General features: G+C 52.7%; 6 protein-coding genes across 6 annotated transcripts; 1 reads left to right on the top strand and 5 right to left on the bottom strand.

Moving 5' to 3' along the window:
• Positions 1–649: 649 nt before the first annotated feature.
• Positions 650–2,165, bottom strand: GCG54_00005295 (uncharacterized protein; the record flags this gene model as incomplete). Its single annotated transcript, XM_045405320.1, has 3 exons — positions 650–1,008; positions 1,060–1,795; positions 1,848–2,165. Coding segments are annotated over 3 exons (1,413 nt in total), but the record flags the coding sequence as incomplete, so codon positions are not given.
• A 3,675-nt stretch (positions 2,166–5,840) lies between these two features.
• On the top strand, positions 5,841–6,884 carry GCG54_00005294 (uncharacterized protein; the record flags this gene model as incomplete). The annotated part of the gene is made up of 2 exons (XM_045405319.1): positions 5,841–6,249; positions 6,310–6,884. The coding sequence occupies 2 exons, from the start codon at positions 5,841–5,843 to the stop codon at positions 6,882–6,884; spliced, it is 984 nt and encodes a 327-aa protein (XP_045268910.1).
• A 3,129-nt stretch (positions 6,885–10,013) lies between these two features.
• On the bottom strand, positions 10,014–13,389 carry GCG54_00005293 (L-arabinose-responsive transcription regulator ARA1; the record flags this gene model as incomplete). The annotated part of the gene is made up of 8 exons (XM_045405318.1): positions 10,014–10,039; positions 10,101–10,465; positions 10,517–10,934; positions 11,571–12,216; positions 12,270–12,383; positions 12,436–13,207; positions 13,259–13,271; positions 13,335–13,389. The coding sequence occupies 8 exons, from the start codon at positions 13,387–13,389 to the stop codon at positions 10,014–10,016; spliced, it is 2,409 nt and encodes an 802-aa protein (XP_045268909.1).
• Positions 13,390–15,492: 2,103 nt separating this feature from the next.
• Positions 15,493–16,641, bottom strand: GCG54_00005292 (uncharacterized protein; the record flags this gene model as incomplete). The annotated part of the gene is made up of 1 exon (XM_045405317.1): positions 15,493–16,641. The coding sequence occupies one exon, from the start codon at positions 16,639–16,641 to the stop codon at positions 15,493–15,495; it is 1,149 nt and encodes a 382-aa protein (XP_045268908.1).
• A 346-nt stretch (positions 16,642–16,987) lies between these two features.
• On the bottom strand, positions 16,988–18,052 carry GCG54_00005291 (uncharacterized protein; the record flags this gene model as incomplete). The annotated part of the gene is made up of 1 exon (XM_045405316.1): positions 16,988–18,052. The coding sequence occupies one exon, from the start codon at positions 18,050–18,052 to the stop codon at positions 16,988–16,990; it is 1,065 nt and encodes a 354-aa protein (XP_045268907.1).
• Positions 18,053–18,322: 270 nt separating this feature from the next.
• Positions 18,323–18,829, bottom strand: GCG54_00005290 (uncharacterized protein; the record flags this gene model as incomplete). The annotated part of the gene is made up of 1 exon (XM_045405315.1): positions 18,323–18,829. The coding sequence occupies one exon, from the start codon at positions 18,827–18,829 to the stop codon at positions 18,323–18,325; it is 507 nt and encodes a 168-aa protein (XP_045268906.1).
• Positions 18,830–18,902: the final 73 nt, after the last annotated feature.

Genomic DNA, 18,902 nt, shown 5'->3' with positions numbered 1-18,902 from the left:
GTCCGTCGAATCCTGCAGCTCGTATGACCATGGTGACAGCGCCAAATATTTTATTTGCGAGCTGGGTATATTCCAGAGCAGCTCTTTGCAAATGAAACAACCGTGCGCGATCGAATTTTGAAGAGACGTGAGGTTTGGGTGATGGGGTCCTTTGACTCCCTGGAATATTGGAGTACAATATTCGCAAAGCATCTCGTTCGACACTGCCAAGAACACGGCTTGAACGATGCGTTGTATTTGGAAGAGGGGATCGCCGGAGCGGTGTCGCCACGGTGGGCTGTGTTCCACTCCGGGCTGTGTTCAACACCGTCGGAACCAAGCGAGCTTACTGTGGTGCAGTTTTCTCACCTCTGATTCGCGGGTCTCTTGAATACCACCTCAACTGTTTGATTATTCCCGCTAGCCCGGCCTGACTTCAACTTTAATAATCTTCAGTGTCCATGACGGAGGCAGCTGGTCGCAGCCAACACCGACTGAGTGAAGTGCCGACGCCATTCACTGTAAGTTGGGTCAATTCTTTCATCATTATATTACAAACAAGCTCTATGCCATACAAGTCAGCCGCAAAGGTCTCCATTGCCGCCTCCCCTTAGCCACCTTCGCCACTTTTGTCGCAGCAGGTTCCAGGTCATATTGCAACTACCAAAGATTACAGAAACAGGAAAACGCAAAGAGGTGCAAAAACGAGACTTAAAGACGGCGCCATGCCACTTGCCGCATCGGGTTTCGCTGTTGAAGTAACGATAGAGCCTGGGGAGGTAGAGGTAGGCGAGGTATCATTCTGCTGGAGGATGTAGATCTCGCCGGTGCTGTCGGATGTCATGAAGAGTCTGTTCTTAGAGTCCCAGGCGAGGCCAACCGGTCGGAAACATTGATCGGGGCAAGCACTGAGATCCTTGTTATACATGATGTTCTTGAGGGCATCAGTCGAGTCGCTGCTGGCAACAGGTTCACCCTTGGCAAAGTCGACGACAGTCAAGGCATAACCGACAGGTTCAGGTCGGTTGTCTGCAACATGATTAGCATACTGCTTGCTTATCCGGCGAGCGTTTAACTCACAGCTGCCGCGGAAGGACATGAAGGCGCGGGAGCCGTCCTTGTCAAATTTGACGAAGACGGGAGAAGTGTGCGACTGGAAAGTCAACCGAGGGGCGATGTAGTCGTTGTGGCAGCGAGTGTCATTCATGGTAGTGTTCTGTTCCATCGAGAACTGGTCCCCGACCTTGAGAGAATCGTTGAGCGGGATGCTGGTGTCCCAAACGGCGAAGCAGCGGGGGTAGCCGTAGTTTCCAGCTGCGGTCTCGTTCGCGACGGTGCCAAGCAGGTTCAACTCCTCACCAGGGTTGTTGTCGTGGATGTCGAAGCCGTTGCGGGTGATATCGTCAATGGAATTGTCCATCGCCCAGATGTTGCCCGTTGCAGGATCTTCAGCGACAGCAACGGCGTTTCGAATGCCCCAGCCCAATAGCTTTCCATCGGTGTTGAAGTCGAAGGGATCATCGCCCACCTTGCTCAGGTCGAAGGCCTTGACTTGGGCATGACCAGATGAAGTATCCAGAGCATCGACATCGAAGTTCTCATCGACACCACGGGAGACAACAAGCCAATCCTTGGACGCCTGTGACATGACGAGGGTGCGTGTCGTCTGGTCATTGTTCGCCATGTTGTCGATAACAACGGCAGGCTCAGTATTGACAGTGCCGGCTTGTTGATCGTAAGCCCACGCGAGGACCTGAGAGACCGAGGAAGCGTAGATAGTTTTGCCATCTCCAGAGAGAGCCATGCCATGGGTCAACTAGATGAAACGTCAGCGATTGGACTTTGATTCAAGATGATGTTGGCCGTACGCGGGTATTGTTGATCATGAGCTTGCTTTCGGCAAGCGTGAGACAGGTCCCGCCATTGTCCTTGAAGGTGACATGATAAACGCCCACGGCGGCGTCGAGAACAAGCAGCGCACCCTCGCCATCGACTTGGATAGTCCGTGGCTTCTTATAACCATTCGCAACCAGTTGTGCTTGCCAGCCTGCGGCGACCTGAGGAGGCGTGTAGCTTGGTACGATCACGTCGGCGCACGTTTGCGCGGCGGCGGCCGTAGCAGCAGCAGCCACCAGGGCAACGTGTTGTAGACCCTTCATGACGAGCAATTGAAGCAGTCTACGAATTGCTGCCCCTCCTTAGCTCAATAGATCCAGAGGCACTTGGGATTTGTAGGCGGCGGAAGACAAAGGACAAGGCTTCAGACGTGGGCGTAAGCTGGGCGGCTGGAATCCCACGCGACGAGTAGCGAGGTTTCAACCGACAGGCTTTCAAGGTAAGCCAGTGCCAACTCCACTTAAAAAGACACTGGCAGATGGCTCGTGTATGTCCCCCTCTCCGCCAGGCAAGAGGTCGAGATGCCTGCGGGGAGACGATCCTGTGTGCCTCCTTGGAGGTTAGAGCTCTTTTAGCGCAATGAGGAACGGCGGCTGAGAGGCGGGCAACAGGCCATGACCCACGGGTTGGGGGATTGGCGAATGGTGGGCGGTGGTGGCCGATGATGGGCGAGCTTGTGCCTCTGAGATGCATCTCTGCCCATGTTAAACCCCTCGAGTCGTCCCATGGCGTCGGAATTGCTTTTGTCGCTCGCTTCTTTGGATGGTGGTAGTGGCAGTCGAGCAGCGGCAGTTGGTGATGCTATCATGAAAATATGCCAAGAACTTGGGCTTGGAGCCGAAAGCCGTGCAGTTGAAACATCCCGATGCTGTGCCAGGTGGCCAGCAAAAAGACACTCCTGGAGCGGAACATGGCCGTCATTCCTTCCAGAGGATCGCGAGAGGCTGGGACCGATTCGGCGCGGGTGCAGGATGGCGGAACGGCGGCTGGGCTGATTGGTGCATGCAATGGCGTTGCGGTTGCATTAAGCTGTCAGACTTGGGCGAGAAGACGCACATTTGTGGTCGAGATGGCACCGGCGGATTCGATGTGGGGGAATAAGCATGCAAGACAGCATTAGCTGCATCTTGTTCGGTGGAAACGCGAGGGTCCCACGTCCCGATGGCGGCCGAACGAGGCAGGTCGCCGGTCGACTTGAGGCTTTGGCCCTGGAGCTGACGACTGCGAGGAGGGGCATTGAGGATGACGACGAGGCTCCCGAGGTTTGGTTTTGAGCTGAGGGGCCGATGCGAAGATGCCCCTTCGAATAGCGAGCGAGGACATCATGGCAGAGACCTCAGAGACATCGTCAACAAGCGAGGGCGTCATCGCATGTCTCTCTGTCTCTTTGCGGCTGGGTGCAGCCGAATGTTTCGTGGCGCCAAATTAGGCTCACCGCCGCTGCTAGCCCGGGATGTCATTTGATGGTTCCTGAATGGTGTCTCGGCGGGTGTCTGGTAGCGTCCAAGGATGCGGGATCTTGTTCATGGAGGCTGATGGAGGTGGTGGTGGTGATGGCGACGGGAGGTGTCCGAGTTTGTTGGAGCCCAGGTGACGAGGGAAACGTGTGTGTCCAGTGCATCAACGCATTGCAGGAAGGAACAGTGGTGGTGGGTGGCCCCTACCCGAAAAGTGTGGGAATGAACCCAGGTGCCCTTCCTTCCGTTGTGTTGTGGCCGGCGCATTTCCATGCCCGTTTCTGTCACTCAAACATCACCAGATCCAATGCGCAAAATCTTCACTTTTACGGCACAGCATCCACATGGCCTGGATTAGCGAGCTGCTCGCCCAGATCGACAGTTCGATGGTCACAAAGCCAAGCCCTGCCGTTTGGCAACCAAGTCCCAAGGGAGCAGAGCCAAGAGCCAAGGGCCTTTTGTTTCTGGATTCCTTCTTCGCCCTCGAATTGACCAACCACCGGGTCGTCTCCTTTCACGCTGCGAGCCATCGCAATCGCAATCGCAATCATCCCACCTCTTCGAACTTCAGCCAAGTCAGTCAGCGTGTCGTGCAGCTGCCTCTGACACAGTTGCGGGCATGCGATCCGGCTAGACTTTCCTGGGCGGTTACACAACCTGGTTCGTCCAGAGCGCAACCCCAGGGCATCCTCGACGTTCGCAATGATGGGATGAATCAATCATCAAGCGTCAATCGAGCAGATGGGCGTTTCCCCCCGCTGCCTGTCATCTCGAAATATCCCGAAACGTCCCTCAAGATCCCTTCCAGAAGCCACTTCGACGGTACGGTACGAGCGTCAGTCCCATGTCATTGGTGACATTGCGCTAGGCGATCGCATCCCGAGGACGGCGGCGATGGCTTTGGAACGACCACAAACAGCCCTCTGAAGACACTGAATCCAGGCAGACACCTTGTCGCCCTCACTGATTTCGCGCAAGACATTGGCTGCGCAGACTGCTTAGGGTGGAGGGCAGGGCTTGCTGGCCACCCCCGCATTCGAGTCTACCGCAATCAGTGGCCCCGACCCTATCGCCATGTTCCCTGTCGCCGTCGTATCGCCCCTCCATGCCGAATCCAAAGAGCCAATCCTTGGCGTTCCATTGCCTGTCGCCAGTCCCGGCTTGGGGGGCTTCAGTCGCTGTCTGCCCAGGAAAATGTGCGACTGGTGTTCGTCTGCGGCTTGCCCGAGCTAAAATCAGCGCACAGGCTTTGGCGCGGCCTGGTTTGAGCTGCCAGATGGATGTCAAGAGTCAAGACACGAACACTCATTACAGCGAGACGAGATGAAAAGACTAAAGTGCATCGTTCAACATGCGGTGGACGGGACAAGACCGGCAATCAGTCACGACCACGGCAATGCGGCAATGGAAACGCAACGGTTCAACGGCGAGGTCTGCGGCGGCATCGCGCGAAGGCCTCTGATCATTCGTCTACATCGAACCGTCGACATGCCGTGAGACATGTGCCCAGAAACGCCAATACCGCATCGACAGGGGCATTCTAAGTTCGACCACCGGCACCCAAGAAATACCAAGAGCAATACTGGAGCTTGCCGAGACAACAACGTGCTCGTCGACTCGTCCAAGCCGTCCAAGCTCCCACCACAAGACCCCCGAGACCCTCTTGGTGCCTCTGAGCCCATTACTCAACCTATCACCAGCCTCCTTGGCAGTCTCCGCCCATTATCAACCGGTTGCCACGCTGCCGTGCCATGCCCGCGATTGTCTCTTGCCAAGCATGCGCCCTCACGCCCAGAATCCTCCTCATTGGTGCCGATGCCAGCGCCGCGCCTCGCCAAAGACCTTGGGAGCGGGACAGGCGGAGCACAAGAAGCAAGCCCATTCCACCTGATTCACTCCATTTCAGCGCCCATATGCCCACGGTAGCCCACCGCCGGCCGTCACTATCGTCTGCTTCTTCTCTACCAGTTTTTTTCTCGCTGCTGCTACGGACACTGCTGCTGCCGCTGCCGCCAGCCACCCTAAGCACCCAAGCATCCAAAGCCCGAAGCCAAGAGAGCCTTTGCCTGCTTTGCCTAGCCTTGCTTGCTTGGAGCACGCAGTAATAGCTGCACCAGAGGGACAGGCCACCGCCAGATGCCCCTCCATTTTCCTTTCGTATGACGCGTTGCGAGTCCCCCAGCCGGCAACCATCCGCTCCTGCTGGGTCCCATCTCTCCGCTCCCTTGCTGCCGCTTATTATTTCAGGCCCAGCAAGGTACGGCTGCATTTCGTCCTAGGGGTTGGTTCATCAGTCGATCTGCTCATTTTTTTTTCTTTCTCTCTTCGGTCGTCGCTCCGTCTGTCAAGGTGTCCCGTGTCGAGCATCTTAACCATCCCCGATTCCCATTTCTTGCGACGGACGATAGACGGAATAGTGGCACGGCATACCACACGAAGGCCGAATGCCTCCTCCCCGAACACGACGTCTAAGCTCCTCCGGCCTTTGACCCACGCAGAGTCTAGACCATGTTCTCAAATACACGACTTCTTCTGTCAGCACTCGCTGCGACAACATTACTTGCGACATCATCCGCCGTCGCCATCGAAGCTCGACAAGGCCCCGGCTCCGTCAACGAATGGATCACCGTCGATGAGGAAGGTCAACCAAAAACCATCACACCATCAGTCGTCACCAGCAATGGCGCTCGCACCACCCTCAGCCCGCCGCCGTACTCGCTTACCGGCAGCGTGTTCACCGTCACCGCGACCAACGGCGCTCTCACAACAAGCACCGGCGTGCCTCCGCCGCCCCAAGCCAGCAACACGTTAGGATTTGGAGGAGTATTTTCCGTATGCAACAACAACCCGGGCACCGACGCTCCCTTCTGCCAGCCGCGACGTGGTAGTACTCTGCACGTGGAGACAACGTACTACAGTAAGCTTAAATCAAGTCTGAGTCGCGGCCCCTCCCCCAACTAACCTTTTCTCCCTTTAGTCACCTGGGACACTACCTTCTTTGAGGACCCAAACACGCCAATTGGAATCGTCGGGTATGATGTCAGTAACACCGGAAATATGGATGCGGCACCCGCATTCTCCGTAACAAACATCCGCGGCGGCGACGGATGGGCGTATTGGACCCCACGCGTCGGCGATCTCGAAGAGAAAGACTCGAATAACATGACCCTCATCCTCATGTACAACGACCCCATCACAGACGAGCAGCAAAATGTCACAGGCCCCGTCTTCACCATCCGCCCAGCACTCGACATCGACGGCAGCTCCAGCTCAAGTCCGAACCTAGTCGCCATCATACTCCCCGTCATCCTCATCACCCTAGCCATCGTCGGGGTAATGCTCTGGCTATGCTTCCGCCGACGCCGCCGTCACGCGGCCGCCGCTGCCGCTGCAGCAGCAAAATACCACGAAACCGTCGCCGGTCCGCCAAAAAGCCGCGGACTGAAGAACGACGCGAATATCCAACTCGAACCAACGAGTCCACCGCCCCACTCGCCCGGGCGGAATGTTTTCCAGGAGGAGGTGCGTAGGCAGGAACGGGAACGGACTTAAAACTACTTCTTTTGGGAACTGCAATGACTGATGGTAATGATTTCAAAAGGCCCTGTCCGATGAGAAACGTCGTCATCGGACGTCATGAGACTCGCGCGGTGACGTCTTTCCAGCGATGTTCTTTTTACAACAATACCCTCATGAAGGGAGATAATGATCAAATATCACGAATCAAAATATAGACGCTATGCGTTCCTCTTCAACGTTCAACTTTAACGCTCCCATGGTCGTGTGTCTCGGATGATGTGTGCATGTCAGAAGAAGCAACCCACCCCAGCGACTCGAATTGAGCATTTCGAACCCCAGCTCAACGATCAAACTCAAGGGTGATCGAGGACACTCAATTGCATTTGCCCAGCGAAACCCATGCAGCGATGTCGTAGGTCTTGAGGTTCAAATCTACGAGACAGGAAACGAGCCGAAGTTCGTGAACTACAGACTGAGGCTGACCTTCCATCACCGCGCAATGACCGATAGCCACTCTGGGTAGCCCTCTACTTGATCCCTTGCCTCTGAAGGTCTCAATCCTGCCTCGCCAGCATAACCACATTTGATCGTACATTACTCCGATATGAACATTTGAATCTTCAAACAATCCATACCCAGTCCTTCATACTGATCACATTTTCGAATGTCTAGTGAAGACACTATTTGTCGTACGAGGGATAAACCACGAATAAGAAAACTTCATGCGCTGAGTTGATGCTGTAATACCTCGTTTGTTGACCTAGACGTCAATTTCCTCCATGATTCGATCCAACTCAGCCATGAAGTATTCCAATGTTCCCCATTTTGGTTCATTCTTGTTGTCCTCTTCAGCTTCTTCGAATTCGAGATTGACACCCAAAGATCTTATCTCTCGCAAGTTTTCTTCCGTCAGGGGTTGCGGTTCGTTCAGCTCTTCTAAAACGTGAACTATTCTGTCTTTCCAATACGTTTTCAGGAATTCAGAAAAGCTGCAGCTCATTTCCACAAGCTTGGCTTCGAACTCGGGTAGCAACTCATGTAAAGTCTCGATAGCCCGCGAGTCTTCTTCTAAAAGCTCTTCTCTATCTTCGTCGCCAATGTCTCTTGGTTCGCCACAGTAATCACAGCAAGTGTGATGAATTGAGAGGGCTTCAAACGTGGCCATTCGCACTGCCGCCAATTTGAAATCCTCAGGCACATCCCAATGCCCTTCTAAAGCCGGCGCCACTTGGTTTGAAAGCCAATCCAGTCTTTGTTCCCACTGAGAAGGAGGAAGATATGAGTTAATTCCTTTGCATAACATGGAATACGGATGGCAACCATAAACTGCACATTCGCATATGCATTCGTCTCCAGACGGGAAATTATGCGACAACTGTATACTTTCTTTGACTTCGTTCATCATCCGAAAGTCTTCTGCCTTCATCTTCGGATGGCCAAGTTCTGCAAACAACTTGTGTGTAGTTGTAAATCCCGCCATGCGGCCTGGAACCTGAAGAGTTGGGTTCGCCCCCATTACGACGAGGTTGACAAACGTCAGTGGCCTTGTGGTAACCATTGATGGCGTTGTCCCGGTAGAATCTGGCGCATCTATCTCTCTGAAACCATTAGAAAGGGCGATTTGCAGAAGATGTCTTGTATCTGTATCGGTCCGTGAAGCGCTGATCAGGTGATACAGTGACCACCAAGTCGCCATGTAGCTCACGATTTGTATCTGAAGCCTCTGCGGCACCTGAACGCCCTTTCTCTCCAATGCTTTTACGACTTCTTGAGTTTGTATGTCGAGTACGTTCTCCTCTGAGATCCCGAAGGTTTGGATCTCTGTTGGGGAGAGCTGATTCAATGCCAGATACGCCAGTTCTTCCCGCCGTTTTTTTATGTGACCAATCACTGCTTCTTGACACCGCGTTGGCGCATCCAGCACGAAGGCAAGTATTTGATCGTCAAGTTTCATCGAGCAGCCTGCTTCTAAAAGCATGGCGACATTGTCAGCACATGAGCAGGTATGAGGGCATCTTGCTGGTGTAGACACTGGACATATCTTCTTACTCCCGTTGAGGGCGAAGGAAAGCACCGAACCCATCCTGTCGTCATTCAATTGCAGAACCTGAGTTCCGTAGTGAGATAAAACTAGCTCCAAACCCCTAGTCCAGGAGGCAAGAAGCTCGACGGATGCGAAGCCAAAAGCGTCATTTTCCCAGAGGATGGCCATTTCAATATCTTTCTTCAAGATTTCGACCAATGCTACTTCATCTTCTCGTAGAATCGCTATGTGTAGTGCATTTCCGTACCCTGTTATGATAATTTTAGTCAGTTTCCAAGCCTATCAACACAGGCAGACGCATACATTCTGTCGTTTCCGGTAGTGCACGAGCTACCTCATGGTAGAATTGAATGTCCTCGGGATACATAGTAACAACGGCCATTGGCGAATAATCAAATATCACTGAAGTGTCGTCAGGCATGAGGAATTGGTGGTCCAACGCCAATGATGCGAAGTCTGTGTCGTTGTAGGGGGGGGCATAAAAAACTTTCATGTCCAAGTTAAAAGCAGTCCAGTTGAAGAAGGTGTGAAATGGAAGTCTGACGAAACTAATCAGTAAACATATGCACATTGTCAACTACCTACTCACTCGTTTAAATGCCCGTAAGGCCGATCCCGGGGCACGCCGATAGCCACGAGATACGCCAGGAGAGGCCTCAGTTTCCACACATCAAATGCAGACAACATTTCGGCTCCATTGCATGCAGCGTGGAGTAAGTTCCCGTGAAAGGTATCGATTTCAAGTGGAGATGCCTTGCCGCTGCTGAACATCCATCGGAGGGTTTGCATACCTTTCTGTAAAACAACGGAGAAGCTTTCTTCATCCAGCCTAGTCGACTGCTGAATTGTCTCGATAACCCGAAAAGGCGGTGTCCGATGATATATGAAGTATATCCTAAGCGAAGGACATATACTGAATCCTCCCGCTCCAGACGTTGATGACATAGAAACAGTAATCGCAGCGGATAGGAGCGTTCGGAATGCTTTCGTTGATATGCCAACTGACCAGCTTTTCTGCGACGTGACTCCCGCAAGTGGACAGTCAGGTGCATGCACTTTCTCCACAACACTTTCTGCATTAAAGAAAGCTGAACTGAATCCTCGTCTGATTTCTTTTCTTATTCGTCGTGGGTGACATCGACAGCTAAACATGCTGTTCATGGTCGAATTGTCTTGTTGGGCGGTTTGGGGCGAGCTCAGCGAACCTGACGATTGATGGTCGATACCAGCTTCCCTACAAGCCAGACGAAGGGCATCTGGCTTCGTCAAAACCCGCCGCAAGACGATTTGTGAGTCGGAAGAAACAAGCGCAGAAACAACCTCTTCAATTCGGCTCTCTACACGAGTGAGCTGAACGGAAGACGCCTCCATGTGCCGCTGTGCATGCAGAACGAATGGCCCAAGAGATAGGCTCAATTGTGAAAAGTCATCGGACAGCTTTCCTATTGTGCGGTGGTCTTCGTTTGAAACCTGCTGTACATTATCGAGCTTGGTATTGAGTTCGGTCCTCGTTGTCAATACCTCGTCCCCAATGGATCGAGAAATATTGCCAGTCTCGATAGATATCGCGCTGAACGCTGTTAGTTCATTGTTACTCGTAACCGTCCCATATATGACGTACAGCTGAGTGACCTGAAGAGCAGACTGTAACGCTTTATTTGCCTCTGACAGCTGACTTTCCAAGCGATCGAGATGACCTCGTCGGAACGGGTATGTCACCCGATTTGTGCGGTCTTTCATCCAATCCGAGATGGATTTGGAAGGGTCCTCGTTCACCCTTATGTCATCGACGAACGTACGCAAGACCGCGAGCTCCGCATTTGCAGCCATCATGGCCTGCTCGATGGCTGTGTCATGTCCTCTTGAAGCTGTGGCAATGTTGTTCCGCATCGCTTGTATCTGATCCACTGCTCCTTGCAAAGCCTGGCACAGGCGAGAAGCTGAGGCGATTTCATCCTTGTGTCCCTTAATTCCGTCGAGGTATTTGGTGATCCCCGAACAGACCTGAAGACCCAAGGACACCACACCGACGACTGTCCCTAACAATTCGGCCATCGCACATAGGGACGAGTCGCGCGAGCTACTGAGGAATTGAAGTGACTGGGGTTCCAACCGTTGGTCACGCCCTTTGGTCGAATTCGAGAAAAGTCTGAAGAATCTGAGTGAAAGCGTCAAAAAGAAAAGCAGATAGGAGATGGGAAAGAAGAGCAAACCGACAAAATTTGCCTCACCATTCCACCACAAGATCAGGCTGGCGAATGAGAGCTTATGCCAACGTAGGTAGGCGGGGTAGCTATATGCAGATGCACTGCCCGCGAGGCATAGTGGTTCGCCTGGGTGCGTCGCACAAGTCGGTCGTGTCCTTCTCTGATTGAACATTTAACTGCCAATGAGGCGACTCTCCATGGGCACCCCAGTCACGAAGTCGACGGAATCAGCCTTTGCGGTGCTCTAAGCCACGATATCACGGTAGATGAGCAGTCCTTTGAAACCAAACATTACATATTACTTGATGGTGCTTTTAGTGTAATTTCTTCAGCCTAATATTATGCCATGCACAATGCCTCCTGTAGTTCTGGCCCATGTGCCCATCTCACGCCCTATTAAGCCGTTTCCGCTTCCCCCGGCCCATCGTTGAAGAACAGTCCCCTGCGCCCGTTCAATATTGACCATACCTTGCCTTCTTCCAATCTCCAAAAACACTGATTTCGCTAGTCCCTGATCATGATCCGTCACGGCTTCGCATGCAGCCACGTATAAAGGCCACAAGAGCGCGTTTGCGGGTCCCCCAGAGGCGATGACCGCCATGCAGCTCTCCAGAGACAAATGAGTGTTCTTTTGAACTTCGGGATGACTGATCGGGTAGCCATAGACAGCTCGATGTAGATAGACCAGTGCGCTGTGGCGATAGGCTTGAGCGTTATGAACCATGGCCTCGAGATGCTGATGCTGAGCGTCCCCATCTTCCTCCAGAGACATCAAGATGTTGCTCGGGTCAACGGATGGTTGCCAGCTTTGAAGGGCCTTCTCTGTCGATTTTGTTATTGACTCGTATTCGACCCTGAGAACGGCTGCTTTAGTCCCTTGATTGGCTGCGACGGCTGCTTCAAGATCCTCCTTCAGCGACATTGCGATGCTGAGGCGGTACAATACTGGCCACAGGTCGCCCACTAGCCCCATGAAAGGATCCGCATGGGTGGTGTCGTTGGGCTTCGAGGAGGTCATGACTGCTAACGGGTAAGTGTAGTCTGACACCGACACCGCTGAAACGGGACTTATCCCAAGTGATAAGGACGAGATCACGTCATAGTAGTGAAAGGCCTTTGTATGTTGTCAGTTGAGCAATCCTGATGTGTCCCGCCATGTCCCCGTACCTTCTCCAGAAAACAGACTGCAGTACTTCGTTCGGACTCGGGGATGGAGCTGATGACCAGAAACGCTGCTTTCAAGTGTCCGACGAACATGTCAGGGGTATTAGACGACGTGAGCTGGGAAATTAGCGATAATACTCCTTAGTTCCAGCTCAAGTACCGGACTTACTGCCTCATAATATGCCAACAGCATAACGGTTGCGAGAACCTCTTTATGCTGGCACTTCCACTGCACCAACTCGAAAGCACCCTTCGCCGCCAAAGCTCTGTACTCGGACGAGTGTCTAGACTCATAGACGCCAGTATGCTCCAAGTGACCACAGGCAAAAGCACAGATCGCATAGAAGACAGGTGAGTTGTCGTAGGCAAGGGGTAGGATGAGGTCCTGAAAAGAGTTGTGCGGTTGTTCAACAAAGACGATGAGCGGTGACAGGGTGCTGCAAAAGTGATGCAAGAGCTTTCGACTTTGCGAGTCTGTTGTCAGGTCGGAGAACATTGGGAAGGGTAGCTCAAGTGACAATGACATGGGGTCGACGGAGCCGGATCGGGCTGATACTGAATCGTCGAAGATGCTGTTGGTGAGGACTGAACAAACTTCTGACTCGCTGCTGTTTCCCAAAGTGTCGAACAACTCCATTGACTCGTCCAACTCCATGTTGCAGAAGTTTAAGTCCAGCTGCGGAGAGACCGTGAGGTCAATGGTCTCTTCAGGTGGACGGCTGGGAGTTGGTTTCGTGACAGCAAAAGTGTGGATGAACCCCTCCTCTGGCTTGAGTTCTCTTCCCACGAAAATGTTCCGAGCCTTCTTCGATGCTGGTGACGCCCTCTTGGTAGTCCTCGACCGCTTTGGCTCCACAACTTCATATGTGCAAGTCAATCCCTTGAGGGAGCAGCGTGTGCACTCGGGCTTGCGCTCGCAACATTTCTTCCGCGCTTCTCTGCTGTACGTTGATTAGATCATCGTGGAAGCAGATAGGTCAACAGCAGCTTACCATGAGATGCAACCTAGTTGTTGTGTTAGTAACTCATTCTCGAATCACGATCACTAGTTTCTTGTGAGATGCTTACCTGTTTTTGTTCTTTGTCTGCGGACATTGGGTGGTAGAGATTCGGAGACCAACATGACCACAGAAGATCTTCAGGAAAAGCTGAGCCACATCAAGCCCTAGCTTGGAAGCCAAGGTATGACATGAAACCAAATAGAGAGTCCAGATAAAGGTGCCCTGACTAGTCCATGGGCGGCGTACTAACGGTTCGTTTTGAACACTCACTCACTCATTAGAGCTAGGGAAGACGTCGTAGTCGGGAACAAGGATGGTATTCAAACTAGGTTGATCCCATGATCTTCACTTTCGGGACTCGATATTGCGAGACCATATGGGCGCCATGTGGCAAGCCCAGCTGAACTCGACATCAGACGGAGGTGAGAGAGAGCTTACCCCTCCTCAGCCACAAATTGGGATTTGCACACATCCCTGGGCTCTAAGCTCCCAGAACGAGGCAAAGATCGTCGTCGTTTCGTCAGTATCGGGTCTGCAGAAGCTCATGTTGGTGGTACAGCGTGCGGTGGAATACTCCTTCTACGCTCCTTCATGGAAGTCATGCCCGAGAGAGGCGCTAAAACGGTCTGTAATATCGTGCCTGAAAGAAGTTCATGCATAAGCTTTGCCCCGTAAGAAGATCAAGCTGGGAAACAAAAACCGGATTCTCCTCTCTGGCCTTTCCTATCTTGTGCTCAAACACGCCCAAAAGGTGTTTAGCTCAGGCCGTTGAGCGGTCGGCACTGCAGTACCCCACAAGTTCCATGGGCATTTTGACAGGCATGAACATTGCGTCAACATCGGAGACGCTAATTGACGTGACAGCTCTAAGATTACCATCTGAACTGGGGCAATGCGGGGAACCACACGATCTCACCCCGGACTCTCACCTGTAACACGGGTGTATCCGTCCCTGTAGGCAACAATTATGTAGCGGCCAATCATGCACCATCCTCCGTAAAGACGTTGAGATACGGGGTGGACGGCCACGTCTACCCCAGCTTCGAACCCCGCAAGCCGGTGTTTGCCATTATTCCATACGCCCGGTCGAGAAGGAAGACTAGCAGGGAACGGACGCCTGGCCAGTAGGAGGCTCAAAACCCGGCGCGAAGGTTCAGTAAGATTGTTGAAACATAGTTCTCATTGGGCAGATTGGACTCCAACAGAGGCCGTGTCTGCGACCAAGACAACCTGTCACCGGGCATAAGGAGCCCTGCTAAGGTGTGGCTCAACATGGCACGCTTTGAGCTCTCCCGGGGCCCGAAGGGATCTTTGGTGGCTGAACACCAAAGACAACAGGTAATAGATCTTCAAAATGCCGTTGCATTTTGATGTTTGTTCCACTGTGGGAGTGGACTTTCAGTGGCTACTCGGAGGTCCCGATGAAATGTTTGAACAGAAGCAAGCTGAATCAACTCAAACTGACCTGATTGTACCCTCTGATCATCATGAGACTGTGGCATCGTCTGGCCTGAAGATCCGCGCAGTATTCGTCAGCCCGGTACAGATAGTGATCCCTTTCATTTGCCACGGAGACAACAGGCACAAAACAATATGCTTAATGATCGGTTATATTGCATGTCGGCACATTTCTGAGATTGAACCGGAATATGACTCGTCTATGGTCTGCCGCCATGATAGCGTACATGTACCTGCCCAATTGCGAGTATTCGTAACAGGGGTAAGCGAAATACTGTGTCCTTCCTTCTTCAAACACCAATCCAGAGTCCGCAAAGAAAACCTACACTGTAGCGTTGGCCAAAGAGGAGATAAAATGATGGAGGACCGTTGGTTCCGGTCGAAAAGTCTTCGGTAATCTCGTGTCTTATGCACTGCAACCCACCACCGTTTTCTCGCACTTCTCGTCACATCAAGAAGCGAAGTGGCTGGGATTCAATCCTTGCACGGAGAAATTGGCCTCGCTAAAGGCATCCTACGCCACAAATCTCGGCCGAGAGACACTGAGTCGGCATGGATCCCGGCGTGCTATCTCTCTCGATTCCCCACGGCGGACGGTTTCAGACGCATCTCGGGATTTTGCCGATGTATTCTCTCACTGATAAGTCACTAAGTCTCCGATCCAGACCCAAACAGCCAGCTGGGCGCCATCTCTCTGTCGGTTCGGAACCCTGCGCAGGCCGCGCTGACGCAAGCAAGGACGTCTCCGAAATGAAATCTCTTCCCGACTATCCCAGGCCCGTAGTGTTCGTCTTTTCCATGCCGACGATGAAGGGTATCTTTCCGCCAACGATGTCGCCGATGTAGTATCCAAGAAGCGGGAACAGTGACTGGTCACGTCCGGGAAGTTGAGGCACTTCGATGATGATCTTTGGCTTCCTTCCCTCCGGAGTATGGCAACCTGCATACGGTGCCCTGCCGGTCAAGGCGATGAAGACGTCGAGGTAGTCCGGGTACTTTTGCGTATGTGCTCCGAGGACGCTGTTCACAAACACAACAGCATTTGACTCAGACCAACCGACTTGCTCTCCGGCTTTGGGCTTGCTGTCGAGGAGGTAGGGGGCACAGGTAAAGCTGAGCTTGGCCCCGAGCTTGAGATAAGCCTCCCCGATCTTATCTCCTATGATGACTGCTTCTGAATCGGTGCCAAGCTCCTTCCATCGAAGTCGGTCGACGTTCAGTGAGTTGCAAGTTGAAGGCACCACAAACTGTCCACCGAGTGATAAAAGGTGCTCCGGTACATGAAGACTGCTCTTTCCGTTGTAGGCACACGCATCAATGTGAACTTGTGATACGTCCACGAGACATTTCGCTCCTTGCAAAGCGGCAAAGGCGACGATGATTTCCATCGCGATGCGGCTTGCCTCTCCTCCCCGACCGGAAAGAACCTTCTCATCGGACGTACTTAGGCTGATACCTCTAGTGCTCCGGGGGTCAAGAGGTAGAGCCACCTGGTTTGGCAGGATTAACAACTGCTTGTCGCTGATGTCTACCTCTGATGCCCAACGCAACTTCTCGAAGTCCTTTTTACCTTGCAAGAAGATAACGGGTATGCGGCGGTCGAACATGGTGTCAGCGACCATTACACCTAAAGTCAAGATCATCTCAGGCTCCTGAAATATCAAAGCTGATGGTGCATTGCCGGTGAGGATGAGCTCAAGGAGCGCCCCACTGCCGGAACAGGAACCCCGACCGCAGGGGATGGCCAGGACCTTGCCCTTCACTGACGTGCCAAGAAGTGGATGATGGGCGTCGACAACAACGCCGGTTTTTGGGTCCACACCCATCATGAAGCTCAGAGGCACATCCGAAAAGACAAGAGGGCCATGAAAAGAGCCCGGGATGACGCTGAGTCCCCTCGTACTGGAACCATTCATGATGACTGTTGACTGTCGAAAGATGGATGTTGTGGTGAGCAGTGCCCTGCCAAACTGCTTCGGGATAACCTTCCCTTTCACCTCGCAACTCGATGAAATGGGAAGGACACGACGAAATCAACGATGCTCCGACGGAGACTCCGCACCTTATCGTGGGACCGGGGCGGATCCCCGCACGGGCTTCGGGTAGGGTTTCCGGCCGGCATCGGTTCCGATAGCTTGTAATCGAGCTGAGCGGCTATTTGGTAATTTATTTTCACCTATAGGTCTTGTGCAAACCTATGTTGCATCACCGTCCCTTCGTCGCACGGCTGAACAGAGTCGATTTATTGCTATCAAACCTAGGTCAATAAGTGAAGAAATAGCTCTTGTTGACAATAGCGTGAGGAACGTAGACGTGGGGACAATCGTAATTCCCAACTGAATCGCAAGGATCGCTGTCCTCATTGCAAAACATTGGAAGAGGCGAGTCCACTTGCTCGTTTCCGTCTTCCATGACCCACTCATCCTTGAGGACAGACTTGCTAAACCCATGCCTAAAGGCCAAGATTTCCATCTCCTTGGCCTCAAAATGCCTGCTCATCAAAAGCTCATCGTCCGTCACAATTCGCTTCCCATTTTTGCCATTCTCGGCTCGCATACGCTTCGTTCTCGTCCTTTCAAGGATCTCTCTGGGCTCCGTCGGGTAGCACATAGACGCACCTGCCGCATCGCGACTACATCGTGACACTAGAAAAGCCATATCACCGGATGCCGCCATTCCTTTCAACTGGTCCTTCCTCATATACTCCTCTTCCCCAAGAAGCTTGCTCAATGCCGGCTTCCAGAGAAAGGACATCTCCAGACCCTCGAAATCATACTTCGCGCCGGGAAGATCGGTGTCGTTGGCAATTCTCCTCAGAGAAAAGATGTGTGGAAGCGGCGAGCTATCTGCCCATTGATGACTTGGAGAATAAGGCGGTCGGTCCTCCCGCGTCGCTCGCTTATGAGAAGCTGCCCAGCCGCCACGGAAACCGTCAAGTATGTCGCCAATTTTGTAACGTCGTCGATTGAACATGATCCGTTTGTCGAGATTGCCCAAGCCTGTGAAGTGCTTCTCATTGAATACAGCGCGTTCCCCGTCGTCGGATAGTCGATCAAAATCGAGCATGAGTCTTTTCTCATCAACCCTGATGAATCCGCCCTTGGGCGTCATGATAAAGAAGTCCAAGCAGACGTGCGTGATGCGGCTGTATCGGAGGTGGTTTGAAGAAAAGACGCGCTCGGTGATTTCCTTGAACGTCCGAGATACGTGGCGAAAGTTGAACCAGACGCGGGGCAGGTAGTCGCAATCCGTGATGCTGCCGATGATCATCTCCCAAAGCTCTGGAGGGAGATACGCTGCGCCGCTTCTCTGCATATCGGCCGACATCGTGTTCATGGAGCAGCCGAGAAGCTTGCCCGGCGGTCGACTTGGGCCTCTCAGTTTGAAAAGACTTCTGGAGGATGAGAAGTTTATTGATTTGTTTGTTGGGAGGGAGGAAAAGGAATGTGAGCTGAGCTAATGGATTTGAGCCTGTCTTACTTTAATGACGTAGGCAGCGTGGCCCACCGCGGAGCGACTTTCGTTGCCCCTTGAAGCCCAACGTGCATGAATGCGAAAAAGACACAAGCTGGCGGCTTTGATATTTTCGCGTTATCTTCACAAGATTTTGCCCATATGCGTCGTTTGCCAGACAGGATCGTCGTCGACTTGGAGAATGGAAAACCCCTGGCGCTCCCAGAATCCGATGGCGCCTTCGAGGAATGGATGGGTATGGAGATACAACTTCTTCATCCCTGCGTCTTTCGCCCTTTGCTCCAAGGCAGCGCAAAGCTTTGAGGCCAGTCCGGCGCGGCGCCAGACTGGGTTGACGTAGAGTCTCACAAACTCTACAACGCCTTCGCGGCCGAGACCGAGCTCGGGAAACCGGTCATCATAAGGCGCATAGCCAATGGCAGCAATGATTTGACCATTGCCGTATGCTGTCAAAAACGCTCCATTGGGGTTGTCCAAGTAAGTCTTTGAAAAGCTCGCAAGCTCTCGTTGAGCATGTTGGTTTTGAGACTCCGCGTCTATCCACGGGAACATGACGGACCTGGCCTGTTTGATGAATTCGACGATGGCTGGGATGTCCTCGGACCTGGCAGGCTGAATGGTGATCTCCATGGCGACTTTGCGAATAGGTCAAGGACTCAGTGTGATGAGTTTCAGGATGAGTCTTCCTTTAAAAGTTCGGAAA

Source organism: Colletotrichum gloeosporioides (assembly GCF_011800055.1).
Source record: "Colletotrichum gloeosporioides strain Lc1 chromosome Unknown consensus_15, whole genome shotgun sequence".
Lineage (NCBI taxonomy): Eukaryota > Fungi > Ascomycota > Sordariomycetes > Glomerellales > Glomerellaceae > Colletotrichum > Colletotrichum gloeosporioides.
This window is presented reverse-complemented; position numbering and strand designations above follow the sequence as displayed.